This window comes from Trichomycterus rosablanca, chromosome 25 (genome assembly GCF_030014385.1).
Source record: "Trichomycterus rosablanca isolate fTriRos1 chromosome 25, fTriRos1.hap1, whole genome shotgun sequence".
In the NCBI taxonomy this organism is placed as follows: Eukaryota; Metazoa; Chordata; class Actinopteri; order Siluriformes; family Trichomycteridae; genus Trichomycterus; species Trichomycterus rosablanca.
Genome location: NC_086012.1, coordinates 15,725,816 through 15,741,210, shown reverse-complemented (window position 1 = coordinate 15,741,210; position 15,395 = coordinate 15,725,816). Strand labels below are relative to the sequence as shown.

Sequence of the window (15,395 nt, the reverse complement as noted above, 5' to 3'; positions counted from 1 at the left end):
TCGTCCACACAGCATGCAGCTGAAAGGTTTCTCTCCAGTGTGAATGCGCTGATGTCTTTCCAAGTGGCTGAGCCGATCGAAGCTTTTGACACAAAACGCACAAGCGTAACGTCTCTTCTCCAAACCCGTCATCGGCCTTCCTCTGGAAACCATCCCGAGAGAGAGGGCGCCGAAATCCCCGGGGCAGTCCGGGGGTGGGTGCAGGAGTGTATTGTGTGAGTAAGAGTGAGATTGTGGAAGTCCTGCATTGTTCTGCACTCTCAGCATTTCATCCTGAGCAGCATGCAGACTGTCTGCAGACAGCTCGTCTTCATCACTCAGACCCTGAACGTCCTGCTCCGACGTGGTGGGATGATCCGGTACGTGCTGGCTTTGGTTGTGACCGGTATAGAAACGGGGATCGTGCGTCTCCGAGTTCTCTGACGTCCACACCTGGGGGGATTGGTCAGTATCAGCAGAACTGGGGAGCAAGTCGGGTTCTGTCCTTTTGCACTGGATTTTATTCTTGACCGCATGCTCCTCATCCACGCTTTCGAGTTTTACAACAACCCCGGAGGGTGTCGCGCTGTTTTCCTTACTCGCTCGGTTCGAGTCCTCAATTCTGGTCTCTGTTTCACTTCCTGATTTACCTTTATCTTTAGCACCTGAGGCGGGAAGTAGAACGCAGTATATGAGCTAGAGCTGTTACAGTCGTACACAATTTAATATTTTTTTAAGTTTACATTACCATTAACATTACATGGACAAAAGTATTGGGACACACCCTCTAATGTTTTCATTTACGTGTTTCAGCCATAACAATTTCTAAGAAATGCAATAAATCAATTATATAAAGGAAATTATAAGCTTTCAAATTAGCAGCAACAGTTTAGGGAAGTCCCTTTCCTCTTTCAGCATGACTGTGCCCCTTTGCACAAAGCAAGGTCGATAAAGACATGAAGAATAATATTATAGAGCAATCTTTGTAATCTAAGGAGAATTATGGATTTTCTTACATCAGAAATGTCACTTGGACCCATTGCCCTTAAGTACACAGAACAGTGGCCTCTTTGCCAAGGTCAAGAAGAAAACCCAAACTGTCCCCTTATCTAAAAGGACATTTGTCTGAATAGTCTAATGTTATCCAGGAGACACAAAAACAGGGTCTGCCAGAGGTTTAACGCTGCTGAAACATCATTGCTATAGACTAAATGGCTGATTTGTAAAAAGGCGAATCTGCTCCAGTTTCGGCACCTTAAAGCTTGAATAAAGATCCTTCTTTATTATCGCGCCCACTTTCTGGAATGCAATTCCTTCATAATTCTTGAATATTGGACCCAACTGGCATATTTGGAAGGTCTAAATAAGGCTTAAATTACAAGAATCTCACCAAGCATAGTGAGTACAGGTCCAGAGTTGAGTCAGAAGCTTGTTGATGGCTAAAGCTGATTGAGCTTTTATTGTTAATTGCATACATACAAGTGTAGAGTAGGATATAATTCTTTCCTTCGCATCTCCCATACTGCTTTATAGGCTGGGGTCAGCTATCATATGGATATTTCCCTGGAGGTGAAAGGGCCCAACAGTGCCTGCTAGTCTATTACTAGACCTTTTATATATGTAATTCGGCTGTATGTATATGGTAGGATGAAATGACTCCAATTCAAAAGTTCAAGGCGCACAAACCACTAAAACCCCAAAACTGCCACGGTCTATTTATTTATTAGGACTTTAACGGTAGAGACTCATTACACAAGATTCACATGTCAAACACAGTCGTGGACAATTTTGTATGGGAGGAAACCGGAGCTGCCGGAGGAAACACACGCAGACATTTACATTACATTTACATGGGGATCGAACCCAGGACCTTCTTGCTGTGAGGCGACAGTGCTACCCACTGAGCCATGACATGTCACTCACAAGTGAGGCTAAACTTTGACTACAACTCTACATTACTAGACATAATGAGGTGAAGTCAAAAGTGTCTGGACACTGGATGCATCACCTTTAAGCAGTTGTGTTGAACGACCGGTGCTGACACACTGTCTGACCAGAGCCCGGCGGGTCTGCCTCAGTTCCTCAGAAACCATCTGTAAATTTCTCTTTAACGAATCGATTTCATGCTCCCGTTCACAGATCTCCAACTTTAACATCACCACTCCATCATCCACCACTTTACTGATCTCCATCAGCGCCGCCTTGGACAGCTCGTCCATGATCGAGGCGATCTGCTTCTGTAGAGTTCCACTGCTGGACATGCTGCTGTCCATCTTCTTCTCATACAAACGCCGACAAACTAACTCAGCTCCGTCAGGTGTTTATTTCTTGTTAAACAACTTTCCAATTGAACTGAAGGTTTTTATTGCTGCGGGTTTCACAAATCCGCCGATTGCTTTTGTTTGTACCCGGACAGCCACACAACGGAAGAGAAACTAACGTTACCGTCTTACCGTAAACAACCGAAGAAAGGCGCAGGCACAAATACAACCTGTAACTAAAACAGAATAATATAGAGCTAAATTAGTCTTACAAAATCTGTATAGGTTAAACAAGACTCTACATGGTACTCTACACAACGCAAAGGTTCGTTTGTTCAATTATTTACACAAAAATGACATATATAATTATATATTACTAACATACGTTAAATCTATCTACCAGTGGGTGGCGGTAAATGCATTTTAAGGCAACTTTTTTGTTCCACTGGATGCGTCTCAAATTACACACTGCACACTACACAGTGTGTAAACCGCGCATTTACTAGTGTACTAATTTCACAAGCTTTTTAGTGTGCTAACATGCGGTTTGCAACACAGCCAGTGATTCCCTTAATATAATGCCAAAGATATGATGTATTTATTCATTCGTTTTAACTGTCGTTTTAATTACTGGCTCTTTTAATAGCCATACAAATATTTAAAGTACTTACAATAGGTTTTTTTTCCCCAGTAAACACCAAATGTAGGCCTGTTAAGATTTGTACAATGCTGTGATAAAAATGAGACTGAAATGTTGCAAAACACTTTTGAAAGGTCTCTACATAACGTTGCAGAACAAACCCAAAATGATTTTAACTTTCTAACCAAATCAGGGCAGTTATGGCCTAGTGGTTAAGGTACTGGACTAGTAATCAAAAGGTCACTGGTTCAAGCCCCACCACTGCCAGGTTGTCACTGTTGGGCCCTTGAGCAAACCCTCAATTGCATAGACAATATACTGTCATGGTACTGTAAGTCGCTTTGGATTAAAAAAAAGCATCTGCTAAATGCAGAAAATGGAAATACAACGGTGCAAATGGGTACTTAAACACAGCCAAAGCATCAAAACAGGCCACAATTAAAAAGTACCCTTGTGTTGATTTACATTGTTGCCTTTTACCGCTGGGCCCTTGAGCAGGGCCTTTAATCCTGTCGGCTCCTGGGGCGCAATACAATGGCTGACCCTGCGCTCTGACCCCAGCTTCCAAACCTAGCTGTTATACGCAGAAAAAAAATGTTGTACCGTACTTGTGTATATGTACATATGACAAATAAAAAGCCCTCCTCTTCTAGATGACTTTTGGGGCGACACGGTGGATCGGTGGGTAGCACTGTTGCTTTCAATTTCGGCCGCTCGCTCTGTTCTGCATACTCCTCTACTTGAGTCAATTAGTAAACTTTTGGAGGCAGCGAGGAACAGACTTAAAATTCAAAAGTAGACACAACATGGTGAGTAAAACAGTAATTTGTTATATAATTCTTGCTTAAATTGGTCAAAAGCTCTGTTATATGGGTTATGGTTTCATTCTGTGTGTTGCAGTATCATGTCCCCCTGTTGCTGGTATGACGTCCTCCTTTTTGTGACTATAAAAGTGGCCACCCTATGTCTGAGTGGGTTTCCTCCGGGAGCTCCGGTTTCCTCCCACAGTACAAAGATGTGCAAGTGAGGTGAATTGGAGATACAAAATTGTCCATGACTGTGTTTCACAATAAACATGTTAACTGATGAATCTTGTGTAAAACATGACGATAAAATAATCTTTTTCAAGCTGTTTTTTAGCACTTATGAATGGATGCCCTAAGTAGGGCGCCTATATTGGCATTTGGGATACAGCCTTAGAGTCACCTGACACACAAGACGGAAAAGGAAATCACTGGAGCTGTTGAACTTCCTTTGTTTTGTGTATGAGGAGTAGAAAGCAGGAAAATGGATCAGCTTTCCTTTAAATGGCTTCAGTTTTTATTCGTCAGTTTCTTTTATACATGTAAGTTATGATGACATTATTGTACCGTTTATTATCGTCACTTCTCTTATTATTTAGAGGAACAGTGTAATGGTGGTGAATAGTAAGTGATCGCTGAATAACCGGGAGCTCTTTATCCACCCAGCTGTGTAATAAAGCCTCCGTGTATCACATGTTCAGTATAACAGTCATGATTTATTATCCTAGTCTGGTTATTAAGAACCTCGACCTGCTGGCACATTCATTACACACTGCTTTCAGTTTGTCCTGTAATGAAACTAACATTACTCTGCACTTATTATTGAACTACACCCTCACCGCAGTGTTCAGCTGAAGTCTGAGGATTACATCCACTCGTGTGTCAGGACTAATCTCAAGATTTCCACCTTTTATTGTGTGTGCAACTAAACAGGACACATTTCTGTTTGTCCACCCCCCTTTAAAAAAAAAAAAATCTGTCATTTATTATTCATTTATTGTCTGTTTGAAACACTGCAAGTTATAGAATAGAATACAATGCCCTTATTGTCATATATACAGATGTACAGTATGCATATCCCAGGGTCAGTCATTGTATGGATCCCTGGAGCAAAGAGGCTTCAAGAGCCCAACAGTGGCAGCATGACAGAGCTGGGATTCGAACTCTCAACCTTTCAGTTAACAGCTCAAAGCCTTACCCACTAGGCTAAGAAGACGCTTTTATCCAAAGCCACTTACATTACAGTGATAGTATACAGTCTAAGCAATTGATAGTTAAGGACCTTGCTCAAGGGCCCAACAGTGTCAACCTGACAGTGGTGGGGCTTGAACCAGCGAGCTTCTGATTACTAGTCCAGTACCCTAACCGCTAGGCTACAACTACCCTGCCCTATTGGTCTTTTTTATTTTCCTTATCTATTTTGAGAGAAGATTTTGCTTTCCAGTTTGTTTGTTTGTTTATTAGGATTTTAACGTCATGTTTAACACTTTGGTTACATTCATGACAGGAACGGTAGTTACTCATAACACAAGATTCATCAGTTCACAATGTTATACTGAACACAGTCATGGACAATTTAGTGTCTCCAATTCACCTCACTTGCATGTCTTTGGACTGTGGGAGGAAACCGGAGAACCCGGAGGAAACCCACGCAAAACTCCACACAGAAAGGACCCAGACCCCAGGACCTTCTTGCTGTGAGGCAACAGTGCTACCCACCTATCCTGTAAAATGACTTCTATTCTGGTCAGTGAGCTTTAGCTGGATTTGAGACCACAGTTACTTTTTGCTAAAACGGATCATGTTTGGCATTTGCTGTCATGACTAAAGATTATTTTGCTTACAACATCAAATTAGTTTTTGGGATGCATGTGTATTTTGTATTTTGTGTACCCATTATTTGACCCCTTTAAACACCTACTTGAAGTGAATGTAATGCTCACACGTCAAAGTCCTAACTGGCAGAGATCTTTTATAACTAATAATTGCTATTTATTTGTATTTGTGCTATTGTGACTTACATGTGTTAATTTCCTCCTGATCTAGATGTGAGCTGTAGCTCAGTAGAGCAGAAGATCTACTTTAACTTGAATAACACAGTTCCCTGTGTCCGGCTCCTCAATGCCACTCATCAAATAGGGTGCCAGTGTAAGTACAGTATCAGTGACTTATTAGATAAAGTGTTAGTCTGGGTACCAGTGTTGTTCTAGCTCAATCTTTAAAATAGCTGCCAGTAGCATACCCATATCAGTGCCACAAATAAGATAGGGTCTCAGTGTGAGTAATCTAATATGTTTGGTTCCAGTGCCATAATATAACTGCTGCCAATCAGACTACTAATAATTATGGAATATACTAATACGTTGGTTAAACATTAGATATATTGTGATAAAAGATTTTTAGCCATCTTCTAAAAAAAAAAAAAAAAATTTAGCATCTTAGTCTAATGCATTAATTTGATCTGATTATATTTAATTTACCCATGTGTTTTATGCTTTAGCATCTATATCAGGAAACACTGGGGTTCTCCACATGCTAGAGAATGAGGACGACTTGAACTGGATCCTCAACAAGGGGCCACATCCACCTTACATGATACTCATCGAGTCAGGCGAATTCAACAGGTATCACTGAGACTTTTTGTACTGGTGCAGATCACAAGAAATACTTTATTTTCTAGCATGGCTCATGTCTATAAAGTTTGCTTGACTGTGGACAGTGTCACTCAGGACCTGTACTCACTGAGCATGTTCTTTCTCGATGTTCTTATACAGATCCTTAATGATGAGGTTGAAGAACTCCAGTCGGGTGGCGGGAGTGGCAGTGATACAAGGCAGCACAGCTCCCACTCAAGGCTTCTCACCACACACGTCCTGCCCCAACCAGAACACAGGTTTGTCTCCACAGTTCTTGAGTCTGCATAAGCTACATGAAGTTTAAAAGTGTAAGAGCACTAATAAAATCTGTATGTTTGTATATACACATGTTATACAAAAGTCTTATGCAAAAGTTTGGACACCTTTGGTCAAAAAAAGTTGTATGTTTGATCCCTGTAGATAGTGTGTTAACTTATTCTTACACAGAAAATCAGAACATGGATTTTAAACAGAGATGTCCAAATCTTTTACAAGACTATATAAATAGCCAGTACTTTAAGTACATCTGACAATAATAGTTGGGTTAGTCTGTTCACGTCGAGTAAAATTACCCTGAATTATTCCAAACAGTAAGTGTTGAACATATTTGAAGGTCTGTGGTTTTCTTTTCTATTAGGTGTGTACTCCGAGCAGTACGGTCCTGAGCTGTCAAATTGCAGCACAACAGTGTGGAACCCGCTTGGCAACGACCTATCCTACGAAGACTTCTCGTTCCCCATTTTCTCATTTAAAGATAATAATAACACCCAAGTTATTCGCAAGGTAGAGAACTGTTTGCATGTCTGTGTTTGTGTGTGATTTGCTTATTGTGCAACCTCCATCACATCAAGTGAAAACAGCAAATAATCATTAATTACGAGGGATCTTCAAAAAGTTTACTCACTTTTCTATTTTGGTTGTAAACGGTGAGGGCGGAGGGGAGGAGTAGTAATCGGTCGTGTCTGAGAGACTGATAGATGCTTATAGTCTGGATTTAGCTCCATCTGATTTCCACCTTTCTGCACGCTCAAAGAAGCTTTAAGGGGAAGAAGATTGTCATGTGACGATGATGTGAAAGCAGCAGTGATGGCATTAAAAAGTTGGTACGACGCTGGGAAAAATGAATTGGCAGGTGAACATGTAGAAAAGTAATGTTTGTTTTTGAAATTCTTAATAAATAGATTTTAAAAAATGGAGGAAATTTTGTGAAGAACCCTCATATTTTCATTTCTTTTGAAAGTTCATAATCCCTAGTTATAATTCTCTAATGCTTTCTCTTCTTCCTGGCAGTGTATTGAGGATCACAACATGCGTGTGAACGGCACCGCCCCCGAGTACCCACTGTGCGCCATGCAGATCTCCTCTCACATGCACGCCGTCACCGACACGGTGACCTGCATGCGTCGTTCAGACCTGCAGCAAAGCTTCAGCATCAACCCAGGTACACAACCGTGCCCACGCCCGCTTTTCCGAACGAGCATCTCGTCGCCTTACAATGCAACCTGCTTTGAATGCTTTCACTTTTCTTTTAACAGAAGAGGTGTGCGATCCTCTCTCAGATTGGAACGTGTGGGCACCTCTGAGGCCCATTAACATCACCGCCAAAGGCCACAAAGAGAATGAGAGCGTAGTCATCGCTGCTACCAGGGTGAGTACCGAGAGCGAGTGGTCAAGAGCGAGTGTGGTTCTGTTTGGGATCAGCTTGTTTGCTCCTTTTGTTTATTTTTCCCTATATTCAATGCTGATATTAGAAGCATTATTGGCTGATGACCTTTGAAACTCATCACCCCCCCCCCTAGATTTAGCCAGTTATGTCTGAGTTGAAGACCTGCTGGTCACTAGCACCACAGAGATTCGAACCAGAAGCTAGCATAATAGACAGCGCCCAAGCGTTAGGTCTTAATTGTTTTGCTATTTGTAATTATTAGTACCTGCACAGCAATCTACCTACTTTCAGGCTAGAGTTTATGCTTATTTGTGTTTCCATTTCTCTCCCAGCTGGATGGGCGATCGTTCTTCTATGAAATTGGTCCAGCAGCAGAGGGAACCGTGTCCAGCATCGTGACCCTGCTGGCTGCCGCCCAGGCTCTTCGAGCGGTCACTCAAGTGGCCCCGCCCCCTCGCAACATCTTCTTTACTTTCTTTCAGGGAGTAAGTGGGTTTGTGTGTATGCTTACTAACTGTGTACAGTATGTGTGTGTGTGTGAGTGCATAATTGATCTTTGCTCCTTGTGCCGTTTTCAGGAAGTTTTTGATTATATTGGCAGCTCCAGGATGGTTTACGATATGCAGAACAATAAATTTGCGATCGATTTGGACAACGTGCACTCAGTGCTGGAAATCGGACAGGTTTGTTCTGCTGCACTTGAACAAACACATTAATACACACACCAAACACTACACACACATTCTAATTGTGACGTATTTCCAGGTCGGGCTTCGGGATGGACCGAAACTGTGGATGCATTCAGACCCTGTGTCTCGGAGAAACGAATCAGTTAATGAGGAGGTAGGTTAGAAAACACAAGGGGAGACAGGAAATAGTGGCAGTATTTATTTTTAACTGGTGTTAATTTAGATGATGTGGTTAGTAAAAAGAATGAACTAATTAACACTAAAATCTTGCACAAACTGACCTGAACTACTGGCCAAGTACTGACTACAACTGACACTGGCATACATGATGAATCACCAGATTTAAATTATAATTATTTTGCAGGTCACGGCTCTAGTAACCAACATCAAATCTGCAGCCTCCGCACTGAATCTCTCACTAGACGAGCCAAACGCCACTCAGCCCTTACCACCCGCGTCCCTACAGCGCTTCCTGAGGGCTCAGCCAATTCCGGGTGTGCTGCTTGCCGACCATCGATCCTCATACGTGAACAGGTGTGTCAGTATGACCTGAAAACGCTGGTAATTGAATACTGTCTGTGCAAAACCGCACCCAAGTGTACATGATCTTGATACTGAGCTTATTCTTTATTTTAAATATACAATAAAATATGCTTGGATGGATCTGTGTTTCAAATCGCCCAGCATTATAGATGTAGAATTCTGATATAATAGAGATCTGAGGACAAGGTGATTATCACTATGTCTGGGAAACCATGGAACTAACCTATTGATTAGTCAAAGACAAGAGAACAGAGGTGGCCTCAGCATGTAATTGAACCATACATGTTAAAAACAATACACTGTGTTAACTGGGTTATAGACATTAAACTTTAACTGAAGCATTTTTGCTTGGCTTGTACAGGTACTATCAGAGTCTGTATGATACAGCAGAATACCTGCATGTGAGCTACCCTCCTGATCTGAGCCCAGAGGACCAGCTAGAGTACGAGACAAAAGCTGCCAAGGTAATATTAACCATGTATAGTATTCTAGCCTTACACACCTTAGTCTTATGGAGTCAAATAATTTCTCTGACAAGATTAAAGCCAAAAGAATCTGGTGGGGAAAAAAAAGGAGGAGTAAACTGTTTGCAAACTGTTTCACTTTTATAACTTTAACACACCTCTCTTACCTTTCCACAAACGTAAACACAGAGTATTATTAGCAGTACTGAAAATGCTTATTTTCTTTTTCTCCTGCTGTTTCTTTTTTAGTCTCTTACCGAAGTGGCGACTCTGGTAGCTCGCTCGCTGTACAAACAGGCTGGAGGGGAAGACAAGTTCCTCAGCAACATCACCGCTGATACCAAGACAGTGAGTCACATGATACCCTAATGTTTTTCTCTTGTGATCACTTGCTAGGAAGAGTGAAGGCACTAACCTTAGCTTTATGCTGTATGCTGTACTGATTGTGGACCTGTATAATCATGGCTTTTCAAACCCTGGGTCGGGTTGCGAGTCGAACAAATGGTTCGCAGAGAAAAATAATAATAATTGCATAAACTTATATGTGAACGCCCCCTTGTGGAGGCTTTATGTTACATTTTGTAAATCACAGAGGGACCAGATTGTACAAAGATGGTAAGATGCGGTGCAATCATTTCTGCAACTGTTGTTTTTCTGTAACTGAATGTTTGTGGCACATCCTTGTTGTCCACAAAACATGCAGTTTCTCAGTGTCCATATAAATAGTAAAAATAAAATTGACTGCACCTATTACAAAATAAATGGAATGGTGCCAATGTTGGGTCAGTACTTATCCAGAATTATTTCAAAAAATTCACACAAAAATTGCCACTAGATACAAGCTGCTTAAACAGAATTGACACTGTTTACAGTCAAGCAAGCTTTAAGTTTACGTAAGGAACGTGTGTTCCAAATGATAAATGCACTGTACAACTGTACTATGAACTCTCTATAAACTCTCTCTCTCTCTCTCTCTGTTTCAGATGGCCAAGCTGCTGTACGGCTTCTTGGTTCAGACCAATAACAGCTGGTTCCGTTCCTTACTGCCCCCGGAGGCCGCATATGGACGCAAATCCATTTTAAGTGCGTTTCCACCACTCCCTCACCCATATACGTCCACACACATGCATACTTGTATGCATAGTAATTCTCTTTGTCTGTTCTATTTGCAGCCTCTGCCCCACCGCTGTACTATGTAGGCCTGAGTATGAGCAACAAAGTGAAGATTGTGACCACCTTGGTGAAGTTCATTTTGGCCAATATGACTGGCACTGCCACCAGCCTTAACCAAACTCAGTGCCAGAGTCCTAAAGATGTTCCCGGCGAGAGCAAAGATGTACGTGATGACAATCTGGTTTTCACTAAATGATCTTAAGCAATCATTTTATCACAGTCACGTCCTAGTCAGAGTCATGTGGTGTCCAGCAGCACTGATGACTAGTGGTGTAAGGTGGTACTGCCACATTTGCTCATTTATTTACATCTAAGGGCAATTTAGTTGCAAAGATGCTAACAAACATTTGATTTGGGTTAATTATAACCTACAGAGCTTTTGATTGTATAGTTATAGTAAATGTAAACAGGTCATCGTAATCTGTGGTTGAAATCAATATACTTTAACTGAATGGCATCTTTGCTGTATCTGTAGTCCAGTTAACACTGTTTCACTGTGCTGATTATCTCTGTGCTCTTCTTTCTCTCAGTTGTATTCTTACGAGTGGGTATCTGGTCCTGCTTCTGAAAACCACACTACAGGGGAACCATTTTGTGTCCGATCTAGTGTTTTCCTTACCAAAGCCAAGTCCCCTGCTTTTGAGCTTCGGGAGTACGGTTCCAAAGAGTACTCCACGTGGACCGAGTCGCGCTGGAAGAGGACGGATGCTCGCATCTTTCTAATAGCGAGTCCACAGTTAGAGGTAATGTACTTGTTATGTAATATAAATTTTTTACTAATCATGTACACTCACCAGCCATTATTGGTTGGTATTGATTATTAACTGCCTTGCATATAAATTTAGTGACTGAATCCATCTTGTTGATAGACTTTATGGGTATATAACTACTAGTGACTGAATCAATCCACCTTGTTGATAGACTTTGTGGGTATATAACTACTAATCGTAGTTCATCTGTTGCTTGGTACACTTTGTCACCCTCTTTTACCCTATCGATTAATGGAGTAGGACCTTGAATAACCTGATATAATTTGCATTATGGACCATTTTCAGTACTCCAGTGAAACTAACATAGTAATAAAAACATGGCTGTGTGTCCAGGTCCTTTCTGTGTGTAGTTTGCATGACCTCCCCATGTCTGGGTTTCCTCCGGGAGCTCCGGTTTCCTCCCACAGTCCAAATACATGCAGTTAAGGTGAATTGGAGATACAAAATTGTCTGTGACTATTTCACATCAAAGACCTGAACTGATGAATCTTGTGTAAGCAGAAACTACCTGTCCGGTCATGAATGTAACCAAAGTGTGTGAAACATGACGTTAAAATCCTTAAAAATGAAAACAAAATAGTTTATAAACTTATTTGAGAGTTTGCTAAACACATGCTAAAGGGAAATGGGGTCGTGATCAGGATGAAGTGAATTAATGATGTGACACCAATAATTATCACATTTTTTTCTCCTGACCCACAGATGTTGACACTGGGAGTGGGTATAGCTATTCTGCTGGTATCTCTGCTGCTGACCTACTTCATCAGTTCAAAGGCAGAGCTTCTATTTAGCTCCACTCACGAGACCCCAGCGACCACCTACTGAACCCCCGGACTCCGCCCACAGAAGCACCCAGAATAAACGTACAGTTCACTCACACAGACTTTAATACCACTGTACAGACTTGTGCATTAATTTATCATTCGGTACCACTGTTCAGTCTCCAGCATTAGATTCAGCATGACTGTTGTTGATTGTCAGCTGTCCAGCCGGACTGTTTATGTACACACATACATACACACACACACACACACACACACACACATACACTTTCAACATAATTCTATGATTAAAGACTCTTAACTGGACCTGGCCACACTGGACTAAACTGGACACAAGGCCAGGTGTGGGTATACTGAACATGGTGAGCTGGGAAAAGATGTCCATATTTACTTTTAAATGCTGACCTTTCATTTGTGCTTACTGTTTGTTTGGCACTAATCAGAATGTTTTTTTTAATTTAATGTATTAACTGATTATTTGAGCGTATGAATATTAAAGCCTGTTTGTGTACGTGTGATAAATAGGGCCCTATGATTTCCGTGACAAGAACAAGGATGTAATCGCTGATTTGCTGAACTTACACCATCTTCACACACACACACACACTTTTTCTAGTTGGTCAGTCAGTGTGTTATTAATCAGATTTTCATGGTACCATGCTCCTCAGAACTATAATAATAAGAGACCACAGAGTTGCTCTGATTAGCTGAATAATCGGATCTAGTGCAGCCTAAATCTTCTAGTTTTTGAGCCAGATTTCTGTTGCCATTAAGCGCATTTTGCAGGAGTGTAAAAAGAAAGGACACGTCTCAAAACGTTGAAGATCTTAACATGTGTCTAATTGCATATGCTTTTCAGTTTACTGTAAAAAAAAAAAGTCTTCTTGTTTTCTTCTATTTTTAAAGCAGAAGTAGTCCTACCACTGCTGTTGGGCCCTTCAGCTGTTTGATTTGTGTCCTATAATAGTTGTAAGGTGCTTGGGATGAAAGCAATTATGTATTCATTTTTATTATATATTTATTTTTTACATTTTTGACATTTAGTGGGTGCGTTAATGCAAAGTGATTTACGATTATGATCGAATACAATCCAAGCATCTAAGATTGGTGCAATGCTTTGCCGAAAATAAAGTGCAACAGGAATCAAATGGCATCCAGGGTAGGTGGGAAAAATGAAAATTTTGACCAGTATTTCCAAACAATGTCGATTTTATTGAAAATATGAAATAGGACAAAATATCTGTAGTAATTAATTGATTTAAATAATGAAGTAGGTAATTAAAATAAAGAAAAGGATTTCATAGGGTCAAAACAATCACATGTGCTTGCATACATGCATGGGTGCATGTAAAATCCGTGTGGGCACGTACCTGCACCCATGCATGTGTGCCCATACGTACACTACATAGCCAATACTCTTTGGCCACCTGACAATGAGCTTGTAAAAACATATGCTATTATAATAAAGTGACCCCAGTGTGATCTTCTCAGCTATTACAACAGCCACTTTTCTGAAAAGGCTTCTCATAACACTTTGAAGTATGTCTGTGGGAATTTGTGCCCATTCAATTAAAACAGCATTTGCATGGCTGGCAAGCGATGTTCAAGAATGCCTCAGTTCCAAAGCTGTTCAGTGGGAGTGGAGTTTCTTTAAACTGAGCTTTTCTTCATTCCTTTATAGGCCTTGCTTTGGGCACAGGGGCAGAGTCATGCTGGAACAGGAAGGGACCTTCCCTTAACTTTTGCTGCAAGTTAGCATATAATTTCCTTTATATAAGTGATTTATTTCACGTTAGTAATTGTTGTGGCTGAAGCACATGAATTAAATCATTAGAAGAGGGGGGCCCAATACTTTTGTCTATATAGTGTGTGTGTGTGTGTGTGTGTAAGCAGATGTGCAATAAGTGCAGCAGAATCCGTGTAATGTTCTTTCTAAGTTCTCCTAAACAGAATTAAACAATAATGTGTTTGATTGGACCTGAACATGTTTTCAGCTGAATGACCACTACTGAGAGATACTACAGTAAAGCAGAGGCGATTCTTTTCTGTAACTCCACCCTGATTTAACAGGCACAGAACATCAATGGACCAAATCAAGATGACAGATGTGGGTTTTTTTATTTTACAGTAAGATTTTGATGTATGATGTCATTATTTCTGCGTGAGAAGTTGGTAGAGATTGATGCCTTGATTACTGAATAAACACTGCTTATTTTACATTTCCAGTGTGGTTCTTTTATTATACAAACCCCATTTATTATAAAATGCAATAAAAATAAAAGTGATTTTTTTTCATTCTTTTGAACATTTGTTCAACATGCACTTGTGACCATTGTGCACATTTTTACCATCCGTAGGTCCATCTTAGATGAGCTTGGGCCCAGAAAACTTGCTAATACATATGTTATGCACAGAATTAATGCATGACTTTGCATGTTTTCAGGTTACTCTCTTGATGCAGCGGTGGACTGTGTTAGGTGTTAAAGGTTTTCCAAAGTACCCCAGAGCTCATGTAGCTATAATTATCACAGTTGCAAGACAGTTTGTCAATGCCATCTGAGTGCTAAAATGGTGCTAATTTACCTGCATCCTGTGGAATGTTTTTAAATGATTTTAATCCATTATAATCCACACTTTTTACCTTAATTTTGCCCCAACACAACTTTTTTGTATTTGTTGCTGGCATGTTTCACATTTTTTATGTGTTTTTGAAAGCATGTATATTAAAAACCAATACACGGTATATATACAGTATATATATATATATATATATATATATATATATATATATATATATATATACAGTATATATATATATACAGTATATGTATATATATATATATATATATACATATAACCTTTTACCACTTTACACTGATTGTGTATGTAGAAAATAAACAATACTTCCAATCACTGTTAACTAACAAGGTGCTGGTTTAAAAGCTGATGCTCTTTTTGGAATTTTGTGTTTTTTTCCACAAAATGAGTC

At 40.4% G+C, this 15,395-nt stretch overlaps 1 protein-coding gene across 1 annotated transcript; it reads left to right on the top strand.

Moving 5' to 3' along the window:
- The first annotated feature begins 4,034 nt into the window (after positions 1-4,034).
- ncstn (nicastrin) lies at positions 4,035-14,623 on the top strand. Its single transcript, XM_062987826.1, has 17 exons — positions 4,035-4,225; positions 5,730-5,831; positions 6,184-6,307; positions 6,458-6,576; positions 6,957-7,102; positions 7,610-7,760; positions 7,855-7,967; positions 8,318-8,470; positions 8,564-8,668; positions 8,751-8,828; positions 9,039-9,208; positions 9,579-9,681; positions 9,931-10,029; positions 10,665-10,764; positions 10,854-11,017; positions 11,385-11,597; positions 12,327-14,623. The coding sequence occupies exons 1-17, from the start codon at positions 4,168-4,170 to the stop codon at positions 12,447-12,449; spliced, it is 2,121 nt and encodes a 706-aa protein (XP_062843896.1). The 5' UTR covers positions 4,035-4,167; the 3' UTR covers positions 12,450-14,623.
- Positions 14,624-15,395: the final 772 nt, after the last annotated feature.

Bases quoted from the DNA above. Each gene is read 5' to 3' on its own strand.
- ncstn (XM_062987826.1), top strand. From the start codon at position 4,168: ATGGATCAGCTTTCCTTTAAATGGCTTCAGTTTTTATTCGTCAGTTTC. The intron at 7,968-8,317 runs GTGAGTACCGAG...TTTCTCTCCCAG, and splicing joins TAGTCATCGCTGCTACCAGG to CTGGATGGGCGATCGTTCTT. The intron at 9,682-9,930 runs GTAATATTAACC...TTTCTTTTTTAG, and splicing joins ACGAGACAAAAGCTGCCAAG to TCTCTTACCGAAGTGGCGAC.